We start from the raw sequence: 19,991 nt of genomic DNA, 5'->3' as shown, positions 1-19,991 counted from the left end.
CATCAGTTGCACATTCATCTAAAACAACAGAATTGAATGAAGACATGTCCAAATTGAGCCAGTGGCATATTTATTATCATTTTATAACTAAAAGTATACATTTATGTGGTCAATATGTATGCAAACGAATTCGAGGACCTCCTACCACCACAGATATTTAGAGCCTTTTAGATTTATTGTTTCAAGTTATCTCATTAATTATGGAAGTAAGACTGTTAATAGTCTATCTTATTTATGGCGGTCTTCTTAACCAGAAATACATGAATCTATGCATGGTGATGCACATCTTTAACTGACTTACACATGTCAAGTTGGTAATCCCACCATTTTACCACTATGATACTATGGGATATCATTATGAGATATATGGGGCATTCATTATGGAAAATAGACTCTCATTTGCACAATTGCGACTTGGCGAATACGGAACGTAAGAGAAAGAGTAATGTCGGCAACCTGTGCAAACGTAAAAGTTAAAACGAAATAGAAACCTTTGAAAACAACACATCAATATCGGCATTGTTTCAGAACGTGGTGACTGATGCTTTTGTAGAATGCGCTTCAAAAGCTGTTCCGTAATGAATTAGTCTTGCTGATATGGTTGTACTGACTATCTGAAGCTGTGTTTTATATTAACATGGAGGCTGTTTATTCTTTTATTGCTTCTCGCTGACATTTTCACAACATTCCATATCAGGAGCTCGGGATCATGTCACGCCAAGCCATTTCTTAGCTCTCTTTTTCCATGATTAGGCCATGTTGATTTGATTATATGGATGACATCCTCCGGGAACTCCAAAACTGATGCGAGCGAGCGAATAAAAAAAAAGTTTGGCCAAAAAAAAAGTTGCCTTCAGTATGAAATCAAAGTGGCCAGGAAGGTTGAACATATGACTAAACACACATAGTACGGTATACCATAATCCTCTGGACCTGAATTTTCTGTACTGGTACCTCCCCCAACCAACAATAGATTCTTTTTCTTTCCGTCCTTTCACATCTTATTCTTTGACTTAAGATTCATTTCGGCATTCAATATATGGCATTAGTTATCTGTTTTCTGATCCTTTTTTTTTCAATCTACGGAATATTTGTGCTCATTTTACAGCTGCTTTGCACAATTTATTGTGTGGTCGAAAACTTTTTTTTTTTTGGAAATGGCCGAAAATTGGTGCGAGCGCGGATGTCATCCATATAATCAAATCAACGTGGCCTTATAACGGAGAGAGGAGGACACAAAATAGAGGATGTGCAATATAAATAAATATGGCAATTCGGGCGAAGAGAAGACTGATAAACTTCTCCTGATCAAGATTAGTCCCCCTACCTAAGCTTAGCTTACTGTATACATCTGTCACATCCTTAGGTAGAATCATGACAGGACACCGAAAGATTAACTGTATGTGTTGACGTTGACACTGTTTACATATGTATATGAACTTTATTGCACGACATTTGCACATGGTACAAAGTATGGCAACGAATATTACACAAAGTACAAAGATAGGTATAAAGAATAAGTCTTAACATCCTAAATAACATAATGAGGGCTAACACAAGTCTTTGATATAAGATAACAATGGAGTTGGGCTAATCATTAATTTCATTATTTTTTCTAATAGCAAAGCAGTCTTTGATATATTTGCCTATCTTTGCATTATGGGATTTGTGGCATCTAAAGATATATACAAATCTGTCTGTAACATCGAGTCTCTTGAAATCTGCTGTACTGGATTCGAGAAATGTGAATAATTCATTACGTAAAATAGCGTATCTAGAACATTCCATTAAGAAGTGAAATTCATCTTACATGTTGGTTGTTTGTGAACAAAAAAGGACTTTTTCGTCTATGTTAGAAATATATTTGGCTGCGACGGGAAGCCTAAAACCTACATATCAAGCAAAAATGTGTTCTTCACTAGTAGGCGTTCTCACTAAAGCACTGGACTCAACGTTATCTAAAATGTACATATTTTGGGATTTCTAATCGTGTATCTCTGAGCTCTTTACGTTGACCTTTTTTGTTGCGATCTTGGAGTACGCCGTTGTAGAAATTATAAAGTTGATGTTCTATACTGTAAAATGTGAAATTTTAACAGTGACGCAATGTTCGCGGTTTACGCGAAGGCCTTTTGCACCACCAACTTTCATGATATATATTTTTTTACTGCGACGTTTTAACCTCGAAGTTCAACGTAAAATCACGGCGAATACTCAATTTTTATCACTTATCATAGAAAAGGTAAATTCACGCGATCATGTCACATTTTACTAAAATGATTATGGTCTTGTTGGCTGCAGATGGTAAAATAGCTATGTGTAAACAAATGTGCGTAAGTAATAATGCGTTGACTTCTGTGACTGTCCTCTTTCCAAAAGTCGGCGATTTATTTTGTTTTCACATGTCCTAGTGGTAATGTTAATATTAGCTTTGCTAGAGTGCATTTACCACTGTGTCTTGTCTTATATGTATACCAATGAAATAAAATAAAAGTCGGCGATCGCTAAACAATCGACGGAACAATACAGCATTTGTGTGTACCTTGATTTAATAATCGGAACGTGGTGCTAGGTGATGATAATGAAAAGGTTAAAGATTAAAAGACAACAAGAGATGCAACATTTTAGAGAAAACGTTTCCCTCCCAGCAATTTGACCTTTGTCAAGCTACTCGCACTTAATACTGTAAATGTATTCAAGTTCGCGGTAGCGGGAAAATGGACTTTTCGCGGTGGTTTTAATTTCGCGGTAGCACCATGCACTATAGTCTCTTACTGTTATGGAAAAATGCTCGCGGTGGTTTTGAATTCTTGGTGAGGCGGCCGCCGCGAAAACCGCGAACATTAATTCACCGCGAACATTTCTGCATTTACAGTACTTCACCATTAGGGTCGCCTTTGAAGCGTCACAGATAATATACATAATCTGTGCAACTGCATTAATTCATTGAATCACTGCTATAATCAATGAAAAAATGTTTTGTCACATTTTTTTAAATATGAAATCTGCCCAATTTCGTTGACAAAATTTGCTTCTTCTTGTTTCTTTTTGTGTGACATAGCTATAATAAAGCCATTTTAAAATTAAGAAAAGTTAAAACAACATTATAACTAGTATACGGAAGTTTATTGCATGGTTGCGTCTACTGTACCCTATTGACAGAATATGAAGAATACTAAAAGATAAGAAAAACACATAATACATATATAAAGCAAAAACAACATATTTTCCCTGAAAGAATCATTACAATTCATGCTAATAGATAGTGTCTCTGTGAAGGTGAAATTTATTGAGCGATCTTTCAAATCCTTTTTACGCTCAGTCTATAATAGAAAGAGGGTGTCAGAAACACACTGACTCTTCTAATCCTTCCACTTGGAGGCCATTTTGGGTGAAAGGCCCCGTAGGCAAAATCTCACCACCTCTCACACCTCTAAGCGGCGGAAGAACTAGTCTAACAACATCTTACCTACCCGTGTATACAGATGATTATACACAAGGCCTTGTATACAGCTAAACGTACTACAATACAGGTTACGTAAAGGACACTTCTGTCTTGTCCGTACCCCCGTTCAAGGATTTTTTTTTCTGTTGTCTCCTTGCCTGTCCCTTGAATTCGGGGAGACAGTTTTGCAAGCACTGCAGTAGTTGAACAGGTAAGTGTGTGCATGTGTGTTATGTGTGTTTGTTTGGGGGTGGAGGTTAACGTACAACTACGTATGGAATGTTTTTCTTGGGGAGGGGGCGATACACAAGTTTCTGTCACTTTAATTGAATCCACCAGATAGACAATCGAGAAATGATTTGCACAGTTCTACGAGTTTTATTCCTATGTTTAATGTATTGAAGTAGACGTAAACAAAAATAAGTCTGCGTCGGTTGCAAAGATTTCACGCACATAAAACTGCCAGACTGAAATGAAATTTATATCCCGAGGCAAAAATACCGATTCAAAAATCTAGGTCGCCAGTTACAAACTTGTAAGTAGGACAAAATTATAGTATTCTTAACAACAGACGTATACATTATCGTATACTAGCTTCTTCAAAGTAAAAAAAAATCGTTTTAAACGTATAAGGAACCTTGACCTACAAATGCCCTCGATCAATTGATAACTCCTCGCCTGATAATTATAGGTCTATTACTTAACATAAAGACAATTCTACAAAATAGATACCCCTACCATTTCTTAACACAGCAAGTAAGCAAGATTAAGACTAGAATTGTCTACCAATATTTCGAGAGAGATTACAATCTCATTGTACCAGACAAAGTGTAACGTTAGTTCAACTTTAACCGCGGGGATTCCAATATCCGTTGTGTTGCTAAACGAGGTATCCAAGGATATCAAACCGATGGATGGTAGTTCCAAATTGTACTATCTTCAAATTATTGCAGTTTAAAACCACTGTCGACTTGATATCTCTATATACATTGTTCTTACAACGAACGGATAAAGGTTACCTTACGGATAAAGGTAAACTCGCGTAACGTGATGTTTCAAACCAGTGCACAGTGTGTTATTTATAACAGAAAGGTCTAGTTTGAGATGGCTTCAGAAAGTTAGCAGAGATAATTGTGCAGCTTATGTTATACATGTACAATATTAAAATCACGAGAAGAACGAAATAATGCGTAGTGTAGAGTAATAATGATTGCAATATACTGAAATGTTGCTGTACATGTCTTCCACTTGAATGCTTTGTTTTCGAGAATATTTTCAATTTGGGGGCCCGAATGTTACGCAAAATAATGGGATTTTAAGTGACATAAACTCTAAACATAACGTTATTTTTCGATAGATAATACTTTCATGGAAAGAAAAAAAGTTACGTTACTAAGATCATTACTGGGGGAATAGAAAAACTCATCTTCTTAATTAGTAAGTTACGTGCTCTTTTACATGATTTCAACAGTAGGCCTTCTTGTTTATTTATATATGTAATCTAGCTGACAAAAATACACGTGTAGCCAGGATAGAAACCTACTAGTGGTATTTGATAGACCCACTTACCTTTGATGTTTGTGCTCTTCTGTCAGTTACAGTGTAGACACTCGCTTCTATAGCAAACCGCTAGATGGCGTTATTGCAGCAGAAGACCCTGGTGCCCCTCGGGTTGGCGCTGCTGGCGCTGGCCGGCCTCAGCATCATCTTCGGCATCACCGCAGAGGCCATCCAGGGAGGCGCCGCGAACAGACACAACTTCAGCTACAAGTCCTCCCCGCTCTACTACTCACCTATCTGGGCAGGGATACTGGTGGGTTCTATTTGTATATATGTTTATTTATTTGTTTGTTTGTCTGTCTGTTTGGTTGTTTACAAGGTAAGTTATTTATCATAGCGTCAGTCAACGTAGACCAATCCCAGAGCCCTTTGCACCTTTGATATTACATAAACATACAAATAGTGTGTCTTACATGCAGCCACTCACTCAATGATTGGTCAAACCACTGATAGCCACGTTGTGATTGGTTAAATTGCTAACTATTATTGGTAGTAAGGATCAGTTTTTTTGCACACAGCCGTCACAAATGTTTTCAATATAATTGCGTGTAGGTGAGGGTACTTTATATGTCAACACAAATTATTTTTTACATAACCAAAAAAAGCAACGTTTCTTAATACAAAAGTGAAAAGTAGTACTTCAACTAACATAATGTATTTGCCTTCAGGTTGTCTTTGCAGGTCTGGTGGCCATGTCGAGTGGGAGGGACCGTTTTGGCGTCTTTAAGGTTGGTCTTCTGAGACATTTATTGGTGAAGCGTTCTTATACAAGCAAGAGGGATTGTAGTACAATATCGTACTACACCAATACGCGAAATAGTTGCTTGAGTAACTACTAGTTCACATATCTTACTAGATTGATGTCTAACTTTCATCGACATAAAGTATGCACACCGATCACATTTGATTGAATTCCCTTTGAAGGACCATAGACGTTCTCTATGGGCTTTTCAAATTAACGGCAAATGTTCTTATTACACAATCAGAGTGACAGTAATTATATCATTATGTGAACATCAGATAGTCGCTTTCAAAAATCTAAAGCTGTAGAGTAAAAATTGAGTACGTTAAAAGGCCTTGTGACTTTATTTTTCTATTGTTGTAGTGACATTGTAATGCATGTCAATGTAGTATGCAGAACAAAATTCTATGTTTCATATTTCTACCGTAACAGTTCATACAGTCAATATTTCCTAACAGGATAAATGTATGCAAAGCGCCAGCACTGGTTACAAGTACAAAAAGCTACATTATACATAACATTCTTAAACAAAAAAGTGGTATAAGGGGAATATCTAGCACAAAATTTCTAACAAATAGCAATAACAAATAGTGTCATTGTAAACATAGCGGTGCCCATGGTCTAGATGGTACCTTTACATTCGTAAACATGTAAACATCGTTCAATTGTTCAATGTTGCAAGATAATAAAGCCTTGCAAAGAAATAACAATTTTGCTCCCACCCCTACACCCGCCCCTCTTCTCCAGCTCTCTATGGCCCTGACCCTGTCCACCGTGGCCTATGTGGCCGCCCTGGCCGCCTTCCTGATCGCTACGGTAGCGCTGGCCTTCATCCCGCACGAGTACCCCTACTACTGCCTCCGCGGCTTTCACGATCTGGCGCCGAGCGGGGCCTACAAGGACAGACTCTGCGCAGGAATGAAGGTAACCACCTAAAATAATTTATTTCATTCTCATTCATTTTTTGAGCATGGGACAAGAAGCTCACAGATCTGCTCTGTATATTACATACAATGACAATCAAAAGTAACAAAATTGAGATTATAACGAAACGTATACCTTAAGATGACATGAACATAAATTAAGTCATTTCGCAACATAAGAATAACAAGAATACTAACAACAAAAACGGGCTAGAGCGCATACAAGGCTGGCATTACCAATCAATTTCAAATCAGATTAAGTAAATCTTCCGGTCATTTTGATAGAATTGAAAACATAGTCAAAGACATTTATCGAGTGTGGGAGGAAAGGGCTGCCCATAGTGAGAAGATAATTTCATCAGGTTGGTTGATCGTAGGACATAGGGGATTCCTTTTACACGGCAAGTTATTCTCACCAACTGACGTTTCGATGTCAGATACCAGTCATCTTCTTCAGAGCTTCTAACTGGAGTTCTGCTTCTCCCCGCTATATTTCGCCGATGTAGGTGGCTTGTGTGAAATAAATTCCCTATGTCCGAAGGTACTGTAAGTTCATGTATGTTCGCGAGCTCTTAATTTCGCGAGTCTGGGCAAATCGGAACTTCGCGAGATCTTTGAGTTCGCGAGCGAGTACTTGGTGGTAGCGAAAATTACTACAGTATAGCGGGAGGCTTGAACAATATGTTTTTTCGGCGAATTTACCGACAGTCGGCAAGGCAATATTAATCATTTTCGGTAGAATTTCACTTTTGCCTGGTCAGGAAACCTCGAAAAGGTTGAGACAAGTAACCACCATCTACTGAGATCATTTGAAATGGCTCCACCGGTGTGGCGTTGCAAAAATAACTGTAACTGGTTGTACATGTGTAAAAGAAATCCCCTATGTCCGAAGGTAACCGCCATCTACTGATATCTAGTGAAATGGCTCCACAACTGTGGCGTTGCCAAAAAAAAAAAACACATGGTCGCGGTGTTGTATAGCCTGAGGCGGCTGTATTCTAGCGAACTCGAGAGTCAAACAAAGACCATGGGTTCAATTTCTAGCGTTTCTGACTAGTCATGGTGTCCTTGGCTTCTTTACTCCAACCAGGTGTAGAATTATGGGTACCTGACTCCGCTTAGGGATGATAAAGAACGAAAGAGATGGTTGGACTCCAATTTCTTATATCTAAGGCCACAGCAAGTAAATTTTATGGATGACATCAGCGCGCGCATTAATTTTTGCCTGATTTCAGGAAAAAAAAAGATTTTTTTCTTCTGCAGGGATGGTCAACATGACGATAAAGTACCAAAATGAGCAAATATATTGTGTTGTAGCCTAATGCTTGTACTTGTAGACTGTAGTTGTAGAAATGAAACTTATTGGATAGTTGTAAAATTGATACCAATATGGAAGCTATGAGTGTGGTTAACAACTTTGTTGGTGAGTCCAGTCTACCACACTAGTGTCACTTTTACCACACCAGTACATGTCTTGAAGACAGAAATAAATGCCTTGTTGGCTCTGATACCATGCTTTGTCCCTTTTCTTCTTGTTACAACATTCATCACAACTTTATGGTGCCTATTTTTTAAAATGTAGCCATCGTGTTTTTTTTCACCCATCTTGTATTTTTTTCGCCCTATCGCACTATTTTTGCAGTCTGCAGAGGATGTCATTCATAAAATTTACTTGCTGTGGCCTAATGTCTTAGTCTCGGTCCATAGCAATTCACTGCCCCTAAAGCCTAAAATGTCTATAAACCTACCATTAGATTTTCTTATATCTGAATAATGATAATATACTTATGTATTCTAAATGCGATAGATAAGTGAAGAGCAATAATCTCATGTATATACAAATTTGTTTGAACCTTTGTTTATTCATGAAAGCTTAAATCGGCCTGTATGACGCTTTTCGTTGGGGTCATGACGGAAGAGGCGAGAGTCAAACAAAGTATATAAGAGGCACAGTTTTCATCATTTAAAGTCCAAATTAGTCTTATATTCATTGAATGCTCAATTATAAGATGTTGTATGCACTTTTTTTCCAGGGGATGATGGGACTGGCCCTGATACTGGCCCTGCTGGAGTTGGTCCTCCTTATCATCATCATGTTCATCTCCTGCAAACTGCTCCGTGAAAAGGACCAATGGGCTGCTAAGGTGAGGCTTCCTAAACCAATCAGATGGTTAGGCTTCCTAAACAAATTAGCTAATAAGAATTTCCAAACCAATCAGCTAGTAGTAAGGCTTCCTAAACCACACAGATGGTAAGGCTTCCTAAGCCAATCCTATAGTAAGTAAGGCATCCTAAACCAATCAGATGGTAAGGCTTCATTTACCAATTAGATAGAAAGAATTCCCAAACCAATCAGCTAGTAAGGCTTCCATAACCAATCAGCAAGTAAGGCTTCCTAAACCAATCAGGTAGTATGGCTGCCTAAACCAATTAGCCAGTAAGGCTTTCTAAACCAATCAAATGGTAAGGTTTCCTCAACCAATCAGCTAGTAAGACTTCCTATTCCGATCAGCTAGTAAGGAATTTATAGGATTAAAAGGGCATAATCCCCTCCCCCCCTTGGCCCACCAACCTCTACTGGGAGAGAAAAAGCTACAATACTAGTGTCGCTTTGTTCTCTTCTTCAACACAGAATAGATATAGTTGTGATAACGTAAATACGGGAGAATCAGGTCCATCTTTGAAACCTTCAGGGTTTTTAACCCATCTTGTTTTTTTCTCGCCTTAGGTTTGGAGTCTGCAAAGGGCCAATCCGTAAAATGTACTTGCTATGGAGTTATACTTGATTCTGAACTGATGATATAACTCCCAATGTATTTTGATATTTCAGCAACGTACGACTAGGATGGCTCCTCAGCCTGATGGCATGGTGATTCTGACGCAGTGTAAGTATCCACTCAGTAATGCCACCTAGCACATACAGCTAGAACTGCACCCTGGATTTAAAGTCAGGCCATTTTAGTTTGATTAAATGGCTGACACAAAAATTCGGCCATTTTCAAGAAATAAAAAATAAAAAAGTTTAGAAACATATTGTAAATCGTAAAAAGCAGCATTAAAAGAAGCAAATTTATGCCACGGAATGATTATATTAATTATTGGTTGTGTAAAAGAAAACTCTACTATCCTATGACCTACCAGCCTGATGACAAGCGAAATATACTAATGTCATAGAAGATGAGAAAGAACAAAAATGAAGAATTTATAATTGTTCGGTATACCATACCCTGTGTGTTGTTCAACCTCTCTGACCACTTAGATTTCACAATGAAGCGAAGGTAACTTTTTGTTGTTGCATTTTCTGAAAATTTACTTGCACACTCAAATCAGTTTGGGGTTCCCAGGGGATGTCTTCCCTATAATCAAATCAGCATAGCCTATCTGTAACATTTCATTTCAGAATACGCACTGTTGTACGTAAAGGATGTATAAAACATTGTTCTTACGTTACAGTGCACAATGTCTGCAATTCCCTTTACTGTTGAGTGATACTCCAGTACAACATTGAGAAGGCTCTAAACTGCAGGGAATCTTATCACTTAAGATTCTGACAATCTAATTATGTACCCTTCGTCTTACCACAGACCCAGACCAGAAGCCCTTGAACAATGCATACCAGAATCCTGGCTACAGCAATGGCGCCCCCTAGTGATTTCCCAACGTAATGCAAGAAGCAAAACCAACAAAAACAACGATATGAACATGGAAACAATGACTGCATTGACTGACTGAAGTCAGAAATGCTATACAGGTTCACTCAACTGCCAATGAGCACCGGTGATGCTTTAAGAGTTGAATTACTCTACTCAAGAAGCATTAACGATTCTCATTGGCAGTTGAACTGCTTGTGAAATGTTTTGATTGGTTAACGGGTACGCTCATTAGCTACAATGTCTGCATAAAAATGTAATATATGAAGTTCTCTGAGCTATGGGATGGTATTATATTGCTCATTACTATTCACTCATTATTCACATTATAATCTCTATAATATGAGACTTACATCAGTCATAAGATATAAACGTAGTGGCATCATTTTCACAAAAATGCAGGTTTCCCTTGTAGTCTTTTGTCAAGCTACTCGTACACAACATTGGGCTCACCCCATTTTACTGTGTGAATAAAAAAAGAAAAACCAATACAGGATTTGCTATGGCAAACCTGTTCTTTTGCATGTTTGATGTACAGCTAATATTCTGTTCATATTGCTGCGATAACTAATATGCTATTAATAGGCGATAAAATATTCACACTAAATGTCTTTATTTATAGGGTTTGCATGGTTTAGTGAGCAACATGTTTAACATGTCCGAAAAAAAAATTAGGTAATTCACTACAAGTGGAATTTTGCAAAAACATGGGCTCATCTTGTATTGATATTTATTGATATATACTGTAAATGCAGAAACTTTTGGGGTGGTTTAATGTTCACTTCACTGCGAACTTAAAACCACCACAAACAATTTTCCTTGGCAATAAGAGACACAGTGCATGGTGCTACCCCGAAAAGTCCTTCTTCCCGCTACCGCAAAATTAATCCCCACAAACTTAGATGCATTTACAGTAATCTAATGGAAAATAAAACTCCCTTTAGGATGTTTTGGGCACCTTTTAGACTATCTCTTTTATAGCTGCTAGAGTGAAGTGTGGCAGTGTCTTATGTCAGAAAGCACAGCGTTGCATAAAGGTTTCTGACGACTTCCTTTCCTGCCTTAAAGGGGATATCTTCTTTGATACCCAATCTGTGTGAGACGTTTTGTCAATGGAAAATGAGGAATCAAAGTGTTTCAAAAACACACCACATATTCGAGACTTAAATGATAGCTATCACTATACTTTCCTTCCTGACATCTATAGAAAGAAATTCTGTTATCACTACAGAGATGAAAATTGGCATGTGAGTTATACAGCCATGTTAAACATTATACACGTCAAATCTTATCCATCTTCGACAATTAGAAGTGTCTTGTTATCTTTCTTGAACTGGTGTTGGAAGTGATAGTAAGATTCTATCTAATCAAGCGCATGTTTTAAGTTATCACTGTACAGTATGTGGTATTCAATAAAGCATAAATCATTTACCCTTTCATTGTTGATTCTATGTCTTTGCCAATAGAAATATTTCACTAGAAAAGTTCATTAGATTTTCTTCATTTCTAGCATCACACAGTATTTCAGCTATCAATAAGTATCATATAATCAACTATGGCATTCCCAATACAAAACTCAAATACTCAAGAAACTTTTCAATCACACAAAAATGTGACATTTTATTAATAATCATCATTGACAATCATCTTTAAGTAAATCTGCAAACATATTGTATCTAGGAGAATTAAAACTGTTCTGTTACAAATATAACTGAACAACGGCGGTTTACATTTAAGTAGCTAGTAGTTGGTTATACAGTATATGGATAACTAACCAAAAATAACGTGTTACTAATTTGTATGCATCATATTCATATTACTTACTGAGGCTGTACATTACTACAAGACACTACCTACTTGCCAATGAATGTGTAGCACAATGAAGAAAATAATGTGCACTTCCGACAAGGCTTTCCCCCTGTGGTGTTGCCAAGAACAGTTATCACTCATTTTAGAACAACCAATAGATGTTGTAGGACTTTCTAACATGGCACAATTGAACCATGTGGTTTGGGAATTTTCTTCAGAGTGCAGCTCATTCATAGGCTGTGTGTTCCTAAACAATACACAACTATGCCAAAAAGTAGTAACTCAAGCAACTGGATATGGTTTTGGAAACGGCCAGACATTTCAACTACTATCCAGTAGTTTTAATTTTGTCAGTGACACTGAAGAGTGTCTGACCATTTCCAAAACCATATCCTGTTACTTGAGTGACTACTTTTCTGCGTATCTTATTACCTGGATGTCTAACCTTCATTGACACACTACACAACTACTTTCTTCAACAACACTACGGGTCTTGAAAAAAAAAAAAAAGGTTTTGTGAGTTCCCTCTTTTGCCTTAAAACAACGTAATATTGGAATGATAAAAGCAGAACTCAATACATTGTCGACTTATTTACTTATGATATTTTCACTTTTAATAACTCTAAAAGGGAGAACACTTTTTCTCAACAAAGAGTACCAATATCTACCCATCGCTATACCATGAAAGTCCTTGCTCGGTATCTTTTTCACAAGATCATTATCAATTTTCTTCATACATAAGACCACAATAACATCAGCATAACCAAAATGTTCAACCTCCACAGAAAAAGACTACAAGTTTACGAACTGTGGCAAGCCCTCCCCTTTTTGACAAGAATACAGAATAGTAGTACACTATAATAACAAGGAATTTCTTCAATTTTACTCTTTTTCTCTTGACTTCTCCTTGGTTTGACTAAAATGTTTCATGCCGAATGCTTTCATTTTCCGACAGTAGTAGCGGAACTATCATATCTGGCCTGCTTATGTAAAAGTTACTGGAAAAAGTTCATGTACTACGGGTGGCGCCACTCTCACAGAGGGGTGTTTGGGAGAGTGGACAGAGAAGACTGGGATGTGAATGGATGCCTGCTCAGCTTCTCCCCCCCGTTTGTTGTTGGAACACATCAATGGTATCTCCGTCATCCATGTCCAGCTAGAGTGGGAAATATGCAACATTTCGTAATCATATCCGTCAATAGCCTTATCTCCTTGGTAAATCACTAGTAAACAAACTTTTTTGTATACAGATAATGTTTTTGAACAAATGTTTCCCTACACTGTATGTCACTTTTCTCAGGGGAAACAATTTTGGGGGGATAAAAAATTTGCACCTGAAAAACTTGAGCATGAAAAATAAAGTTTTTAAAACATGTCAATAAGTGTGAAGTAAAAACTTCTATGGGAAAAAACAAACATATAGCCACATAATATGGTTTTCCATTTGTCACCTTTTTGTTGGAAAAGCCCTGATTTTTAGGACGCTAGGAAATTTGCACATCCTGAAAATTTCACAATCATTCATTTGTGAGAAATGCATGGAAAAGTTACAAGTAAAGGGTTTTGAATTGTAAAATATAACAACTTGAGGCTTTTCTCCATTCTATGAGATTGGTTTTATCTTTTTACAAGCAGACTGTCTTGTACGAATTTCGATTTTTTTGTGTGCATGAAGACATCTTGAATTCACTTAAAAATCAATGGAATATTGACACAGCTAGATTTTCTAGAATGAAAAAAAGAATTAAACATAATTCCATTCTTGTGCCATCTTTTTTAACTCTTAACCTTAAATCTGCAAAAAGGATTCGGATCCCCTAAACATGAACACTGTTTTAGGATATGGACTTTTGGGGAAAAGGTGACTTATGTGCACCAAGTTCACAAAAAAAAAACACAACAAATTAAAGTACAATTGCTTCTTCTGATGTTTGAATTTCAAGAATATTCAGTAAACTACAGATGTAAAAATTACAATACTACCTTTAGCCTATTGCCTACAAATATATCAAGGTACACCCAGTAAAATTAGGTGCACAGATCTAATTTTGGGTGCACAAAGGTGTACATACACTCAGTATATTTCCAATAAATACAAAGATTCACAATAAACATTCACACCTTACTAGTAATGTTCAATGCAAACATTTACAGTACCTGCCATTTTGGGTCTACTTCTGTTGTTAAAGCTATCAATGCAAAAACACTGTAAACTCTTGATTTCAATGCACTGCAAACTACAATATTCATATAATACCGTAAGATAGTTTTAACCCTTAAACTGCCAATATATCCAGCACCCATATATATGCCTTGTGTGCCATGCCCGGATATATCCGGGATAGTGTATCCCCCCAAAGTAGCAGCTTTGCGCGTGTAGCGCACAAACCCCAGAAGTTAGGGACTTCGGTCTTGTTCGGGGGTTTCATTTTGGAGGTCACCAACCAACCCTGGCACTTATAGCATTTTATAGGGCTGAAAGTCTGGCAGTTTAAGGGTTAAGAGCTACATTGTAGTTTGTAGAGTTGGCATAAATCATGTTTTCCCACTTACCATGTTGGGTGTGTCGTTCTCGTTGATGGGATTCCCGTCAAATCTGAACCGCACGCCTTCTTTCCGAACTCCCTGGGAAGAGAATATAAACACGTTATGCCTGGTGTATTGTTGAAACTAGTTTATACTGAAACAGTGCAACAATGATGTTACCCCAACAACAAATCTGCAAGATAACAGTGCCATTATAGATGTCAACTACAGAAAAAAAAGACAGAAGAAAGATAGGAAAGAAAGGCTATCAACTATCTTCAGTAAAACTAACAGTTTATCAATCTTCATCTTGCAACATGTTGACCTTACTACTGTATATGAGCCACTGCCTTCAAAAGAAGCCCTTAAATGATGAATGTTGAAACTTAAGATGTACGGAATTGTCATGGCTGTACTATGTACATATTTTACCTTTCTCTTTTACTTACGTCATACTGGGCTAGATACACATACTAGTAATAGTAAGTGTATAAATCGTCTGATACAGGTGTTTCGGACCCGTTTGAATTTATTGTAACTACATACAGGCCTCCAGACACCATGGAAGCATACCATCATTTTCAATAGCATCACTTGAATTGGCGATTGTTAGATAAGACTAGCATTTCTTACCGCTCTCTCACAGTAAGCGTGGATGAGTTTCTTCAGTGCCGTGTGCCTCTTGATCTTAAACTGTACCACTGAGCCGTCCTGAAACACACCACAGTCAGATTAGAAACAGTTCTGTTAATAACAGGTGTCTCTCCACTTCGTAGCTGTAGGTGTATAAACTATCTTTATAATAGATAAACGGAGGTCCCATGTCTGGGGAGAGTTATACCCTGGGCATGTAAAAGAACCTGTCACACTTATCGAAAAGAGTTGGGGACCTTCCTGGTGTGAGTGGATCAAACCATTCCGGCTAAATGGGGTAGGGAATTTCCCGAGCAGCCTCGTAACCCCTGCTTTACCTATTGAGTCAGTTAGTCGAACTTGCTAAAGCTCAATGTTTCTGACTTTCGGTGAAAATGTTGCCACAGTGAGCGTAGTTCAGTGCCTAGAAGTGGTCAATGGCCTAGCACTGAGCAAACTCATTAAAAAAAAAAAGATTCATTATCCTTTTCTGTAAAAATGTGGCAGATATGATTTGTCTGGAGAAGGTAATTACACAATATGTTACAACTTACAGGCACCAGAGATGGTAATGTATATATATAATTATTAAAAAAAAAGTTTTGAACAGGGCTGTATCTAATTTTGAATTCCATCCGACTCATTACTTGAGGGCGTCGTTAAGTCATTGTTCAACTGGTCGTTTTAAGATTACAATAAAAAACATTTTCATCAACGTCATGTTATCACTATTCAGTGTTCGAAATACCCATCTGCAATCTGCAAAAGGATTTTCAAGATTGCAGAAGAAAAATTAAACAATCTGCAATTTTGCAGAATGAAAAAAATCAGGATTGGGAATCAATGGTTCTTACATGTTAGCAAACTAGTGGCATTCCCACCCCTACAAGACAACATTAGCTTCTGTATGTTGTCTTGACTTTGTCTTGCTTTTGTTTCCTATTGGACTATCTAAAAGTTGTCTTCACCTCCTTTGCATATCAATTCATAGTTAGGGTATGAAACCTGCTCTTCAATAGATCTGCTCAATGTCACTGACAAAAGGTGGTTGCTGCCTGAAACATCTGTTTCTAAAAATCATATCCAGTTGCTTATTTGGTGTACCTTTGTATGTGTGGAAATGGGTGTAATGATAACTAGTGCATTTATAGATTGATAGGTATACTTCAAGCTGTAGTAGCCTGTAGTGCCATGGCAAGTTGGATAAAACACCTATGGTGGTATCAGGGAATGCTAACTTCCCTGCAGAGAAGGATCATCTTTGAAGACTGAAATTAAAATAGAGTGAGAGAATCAAGAATTACAGTAATGCTATGCATTCCAAAACTAGATATGATTGAAATGCAAGGTATCATTAGGCTGAGACGGATGTTTGGAACCATGTGTGTTTGCAGAAAATATTCTCGAATTGCAGAAGAAAATTTTGACAATCTGCAATATTACAGAACACTGGAAAAATGTATTTCGACCACTGCTATTAGTGTTTGATTTTTTTTGACAGGCAGGGTGACAGCATTTTTTGCGTGTCCTTTGGCTTTAGAAAATAAGGCTAGGGTCGGCAGGTTTTCCCTTGGCCTTAAAACCCAACCGGTGCAATGGCCAAGTGGGTAGAGTGTTCGCTAGGGCAGAGCCTAAATACCCGTACCTATACCATTATCATCATCATCATCACTCAGGGCTCGAAATACACTTTTCAGTCAACTTGCACCAGTGCAAGTTAAGCCAAAGGTAACTTGCACCAAAAGAAACTTACTTGCACAACCCAAAATAGTGAACTGTTAACCCTTTATTCTTCTTCAGTCTGAAAATTTGCAAATATATGGGGATACATAAAGACCACATGTTTGGATATTTGTTTTCCAAAGCGTATTTTATTTTGGATTTCAAATTGTACAACAAATGTGAATTTAGGCTTAATTTAAGACAATTCAATGTCTACAACTTGATAAGATCAATAGATTTCTTCTGGACTCTTCGAGTGACTTCCATCACTATTCTTAACCATCGCTAGAACAACTCAATACAAACACATACATGTATAACTGGAAAATCCAGTACTGTTGATCATATCAAAGTCACTAAATTGTATGCAAAATGTATTTACTCATATGCAAATCAAGGTAAGACAACACCATAGGAATTATTAGCATTATAGAGATGGAATTGTCTTCAAATTTTGTTTACCTGGATGTTTTACCAAGTTTAGAAATAACAAATTTAGGCTATTTTTTTATTCAGTGTTGTTTTCTTTTACCTTTCAATGGCAGACAATATTCTTGGTGTGTGTAAGCTTTTTCTAAAGTCAGGTATTAGTGGATAAAAGTAACTTGCACTGGTGCAAGTTTGGTCCAAACTTACTTGCACCACACCAATTTTACATGCACAAACTTGCATATGCATGTGGTATTTCAAGCCCTGGTCACTCATGTGAGGTGGAGCAGACGAATAGACCTGTACCGTACCTATAAAATTGTTAAGGTACAGGTACGGACCTAAACATCTGTGTACCTGTTCCTAAACAAACTAAATCACTATTAAACACCACTTGTAGTTGAAAATTTAGAAAACTTATATCTTAATCATCATACAAAGATGACAATTTCTCACTAAAAAAGACAGCTGGCTACATTTATAACTCACAGAAATTTGATCAAACTTGTTCAGGTACAGGTAAAGGTCTGGACCTGTACTTAATTACATGAACCTGTACCTGAAATTTGTTTAGGACATAATAGGTACACAGCTCTTTGTACCGGTGCAATGGCCGAGTGGGTAGAGTGTTCACCTAGCATGCGGTAGGTCGTGAGTTCGATCCCCGGCCGAGTCATAGCAAAGACTTTAAAAATGGTACATGCTGCTTTCTCTGCTTAGCACTCGGAAAGAGTGTGGAAGTTGAACACACACCACAACTAGTGGACAAGCCCACTGATGTAGTGATTGCACAAAGTTGTGTGGCCCAGGCAACTGAAATGGAGATTGGTGCCGCCCTTTGTGCCATCAGGCACGGAAATGACTTTTACTTTAAACTATAGCTGTTAGACAAGAAAATTCAGTATTCTAAAGCCAATGACTGATGTGTAATCATGTTAAAACACTTAAGGAATCGGTACATTTTAGAGAAAGTCTTACCTGTCCGTGGACTTTCAGGTTGATGTGGTCTGTCTCAGGCTTCACCTCCTTGAAAAACAAAAAGAAAGTTATTAGAATAAAATATTAACACTGAATTTGTATTCATTCTGATATGACTTGAAGACTACTACAGGTCAATAATTATACTCACATGGGAGGGGAGAGAAAGCTATGTTTTGGTCGACATTCAAACAAGTTATCAAGACACTCATGTGCAAAAATTTGCTAGGGGCGAGTAGAACAGTTCTTCCCGTAAGCTCGCTCTCGGTACTTGAACCTGCGTCCCGCGACCTTTCGCACCTGACCCCGGGCAGCCAAGCTCCCCAAACCAAGTATGCTACTCTCATGTCCCTAATAAACGTACCGGGACGTTTATTTTTTTCCCAGGAAAATTCCACCCGGTACGTTCTTATTTGGGACGGTACGTTTATTATTTTTTGAAAATTGGGGCTTTGCTAACCAGGGACAACCGCATAATAAAAAGTTTGGGGTTTTCTGTCCATATGTCCGCGGTATTTTTGCTCAAAATTCACTATTTTTGGCCGAAGCGGCTCGGATTTCCCCTCCACTGTGACCCAAACATCCTACCGATTATGTAAGATATCGGTCGATTTCGCTATGAATGTACAAAATAAATGTTATTATTGGGAAAATAAGCCGCCACACTGACGTTTTGAAGCACAATTTTTTATACAAACAACTTTTACAGTCTCTATTTACATCGTAAATGAACACACTGATCACATAATTTTAGCATGTACAGGTACAGTGTACTTCCAACGATGTGGTTCCATGCGCTATCGGCAGCGACAACGGGGCGGACGAATAATTCATTCACATAAGAAACAACAATTAGAACCTTCTTTCCCTTGTAATGTGAGTTTTGGCGCCGCAAATTCTCCAAAAACAGCAGAAATCCGTCGTTAAAAACAGCTTTAAACTTGAAGAAAAAGACCGAAACTGATCCAACATGGCTGCCAGGAATAACACGAACTGACAGTAAAGCTAGCACCCTGTTGCGAGGCAGATTCGAATCACTAAAATGAGGCCGTAAACGGGTGAAAATGATTTTATTTCGGTGTAATGATGGGCACAAAATGTCATGTTCAGAAATAATAAAAAAAAATTCTAATTTTAGCGGTTTCTAGTGTCAAAATATAATCTGTAACATATTTAGTATTTGTGGCCTGAATGCTGGGCTACTTCACAGACGAGCTCTCACAAAAACTTTGTGAACAGTTTGTGTCCATTTTGGGAGTGTTGATGTGTGTTTTAATTGGTGGTTATGTCTAAAACATATATGGTTGAGTACTTGGAGCTATATTTATAATGATTTTATTGATATGCCAGTAATTTTAAGTAATGTAAAAAAATATTTATTGATTACTTGCTTTAGTTCTGAGTAGAAAATTCATGTATCATGTAAATTTTCACTTGTTGAATTTGAAAGCACTGTTGGCCCCCGGTTAGGAGTCTGTATACCTTTCAGTTTCATTAGAAAATGGAGAAAATATCATAATTTGAATAAGATATCTATAGTTATTCATTATTCATACAGCTATATTTAACTGATT

General features: G+C 37.5%; 2 protein-coding genes across 2 annotated transcripts in view; one reads left to right on the top strand and one right to left on the bottom strand.

Moving 5' to 3' along the window:
- The first annotated feature begins 3,456 nt into the window (after positions 1-3,456).
- Positions 3,457-12,639, top strand: LOC118419187. The gene is made up of 7 exons (XM_035825524.1): positions 3,457-3,656; positions 5,041-5,258; positions 5,674-5,733; positions 6,495-6,671; positions 8,704-8,814; positions 9,501-9,555; positions 10,255-12,639. Exons 2-7 carry the CDS (start codon positions 5,079-5,081, stop codon positions 10,317-10,319), a joined length of 648 nt encoding a protein of 215 aa, XP_035681417.1. The 5' UTR covers positions 3,457-3,656; positions 5,041-5,078; the 3' UTR covers positions 10,320-12,639.
- The window catches only part of LOC118419188 (small ubiquitin-related modifier 3-like), an 11,337-nt gene continuing 3,258 nt past the window's right edge, over positions 11,913-19,991 (bottom strand). Inside the window, exons 2-5 of the mRNA XM_035825525.1 lie at positions 18,418-18,465; positions 15,289-15,366; positions 14,683-14,754; positions 11,913-13,285 (exon numbers count right to left, since the gene is read on the bottom strand). Coding sequence (XP_035681418.1) covers positions 13,223-13,285; positions 14,683-14,754; positions 15,289-15,366; positions 18,418-18,465 — 261 coding nt within the window. The 3' untranslated portion in view covers positions 11,913-13,222. The remainder of the gene's footprint in view (positions 13,286-14,682; positions 14,755-15,288; positions 15,367-18,417; positions 18,466-19,991) is intronic.

This window comes from Branchiostoma floridae, chromosome 7 (genome assembly GCF_000003815.2).
Source record: "Branchiostoma floridae strain S238N-H82 chromosome 7, Bfl_VNyyK, whole genome shotgun sequence".
Taxonomy (NCBI): domain Eukaryota; kingdom Metazoa; phylum Chordata; class Leptocardii; order Amphioxiformes; family Branchiostomatidae; genus Branchiostoma; species Branchiostoma floridae.
The sequence above is the reverse complement of the archived record's forward strand: the minus strand, read 5'-3'. Positions and strand labels throughout refer to the sequence as shown.

Excerpts from the sequence above, each read along its gene's own strand:
- LOC118419187 (XM_035825524.1), top strand. The coding sequence starts at position 5,079 with ATGGCGTTATTGCAGCAGAAGACCCTGGTGCCCCTCGGGTTGGCGCTG. Across the intron at positions 6,672-8,703 it reads GACTCTGCGCAGGAATGAAG|GGGATGATGGGACTGGCCCT; the intron begins GTAACCACCTAA and ends CTTTTTTTCCAG. Across the intron at positions 8,815-9,500 it reads AGGACCAATGGGCTGCTAAG|CAACGTACGACTAGGATGGC; the intron begins GTGAGGCTTCCT and ends TTGATATTTCAG.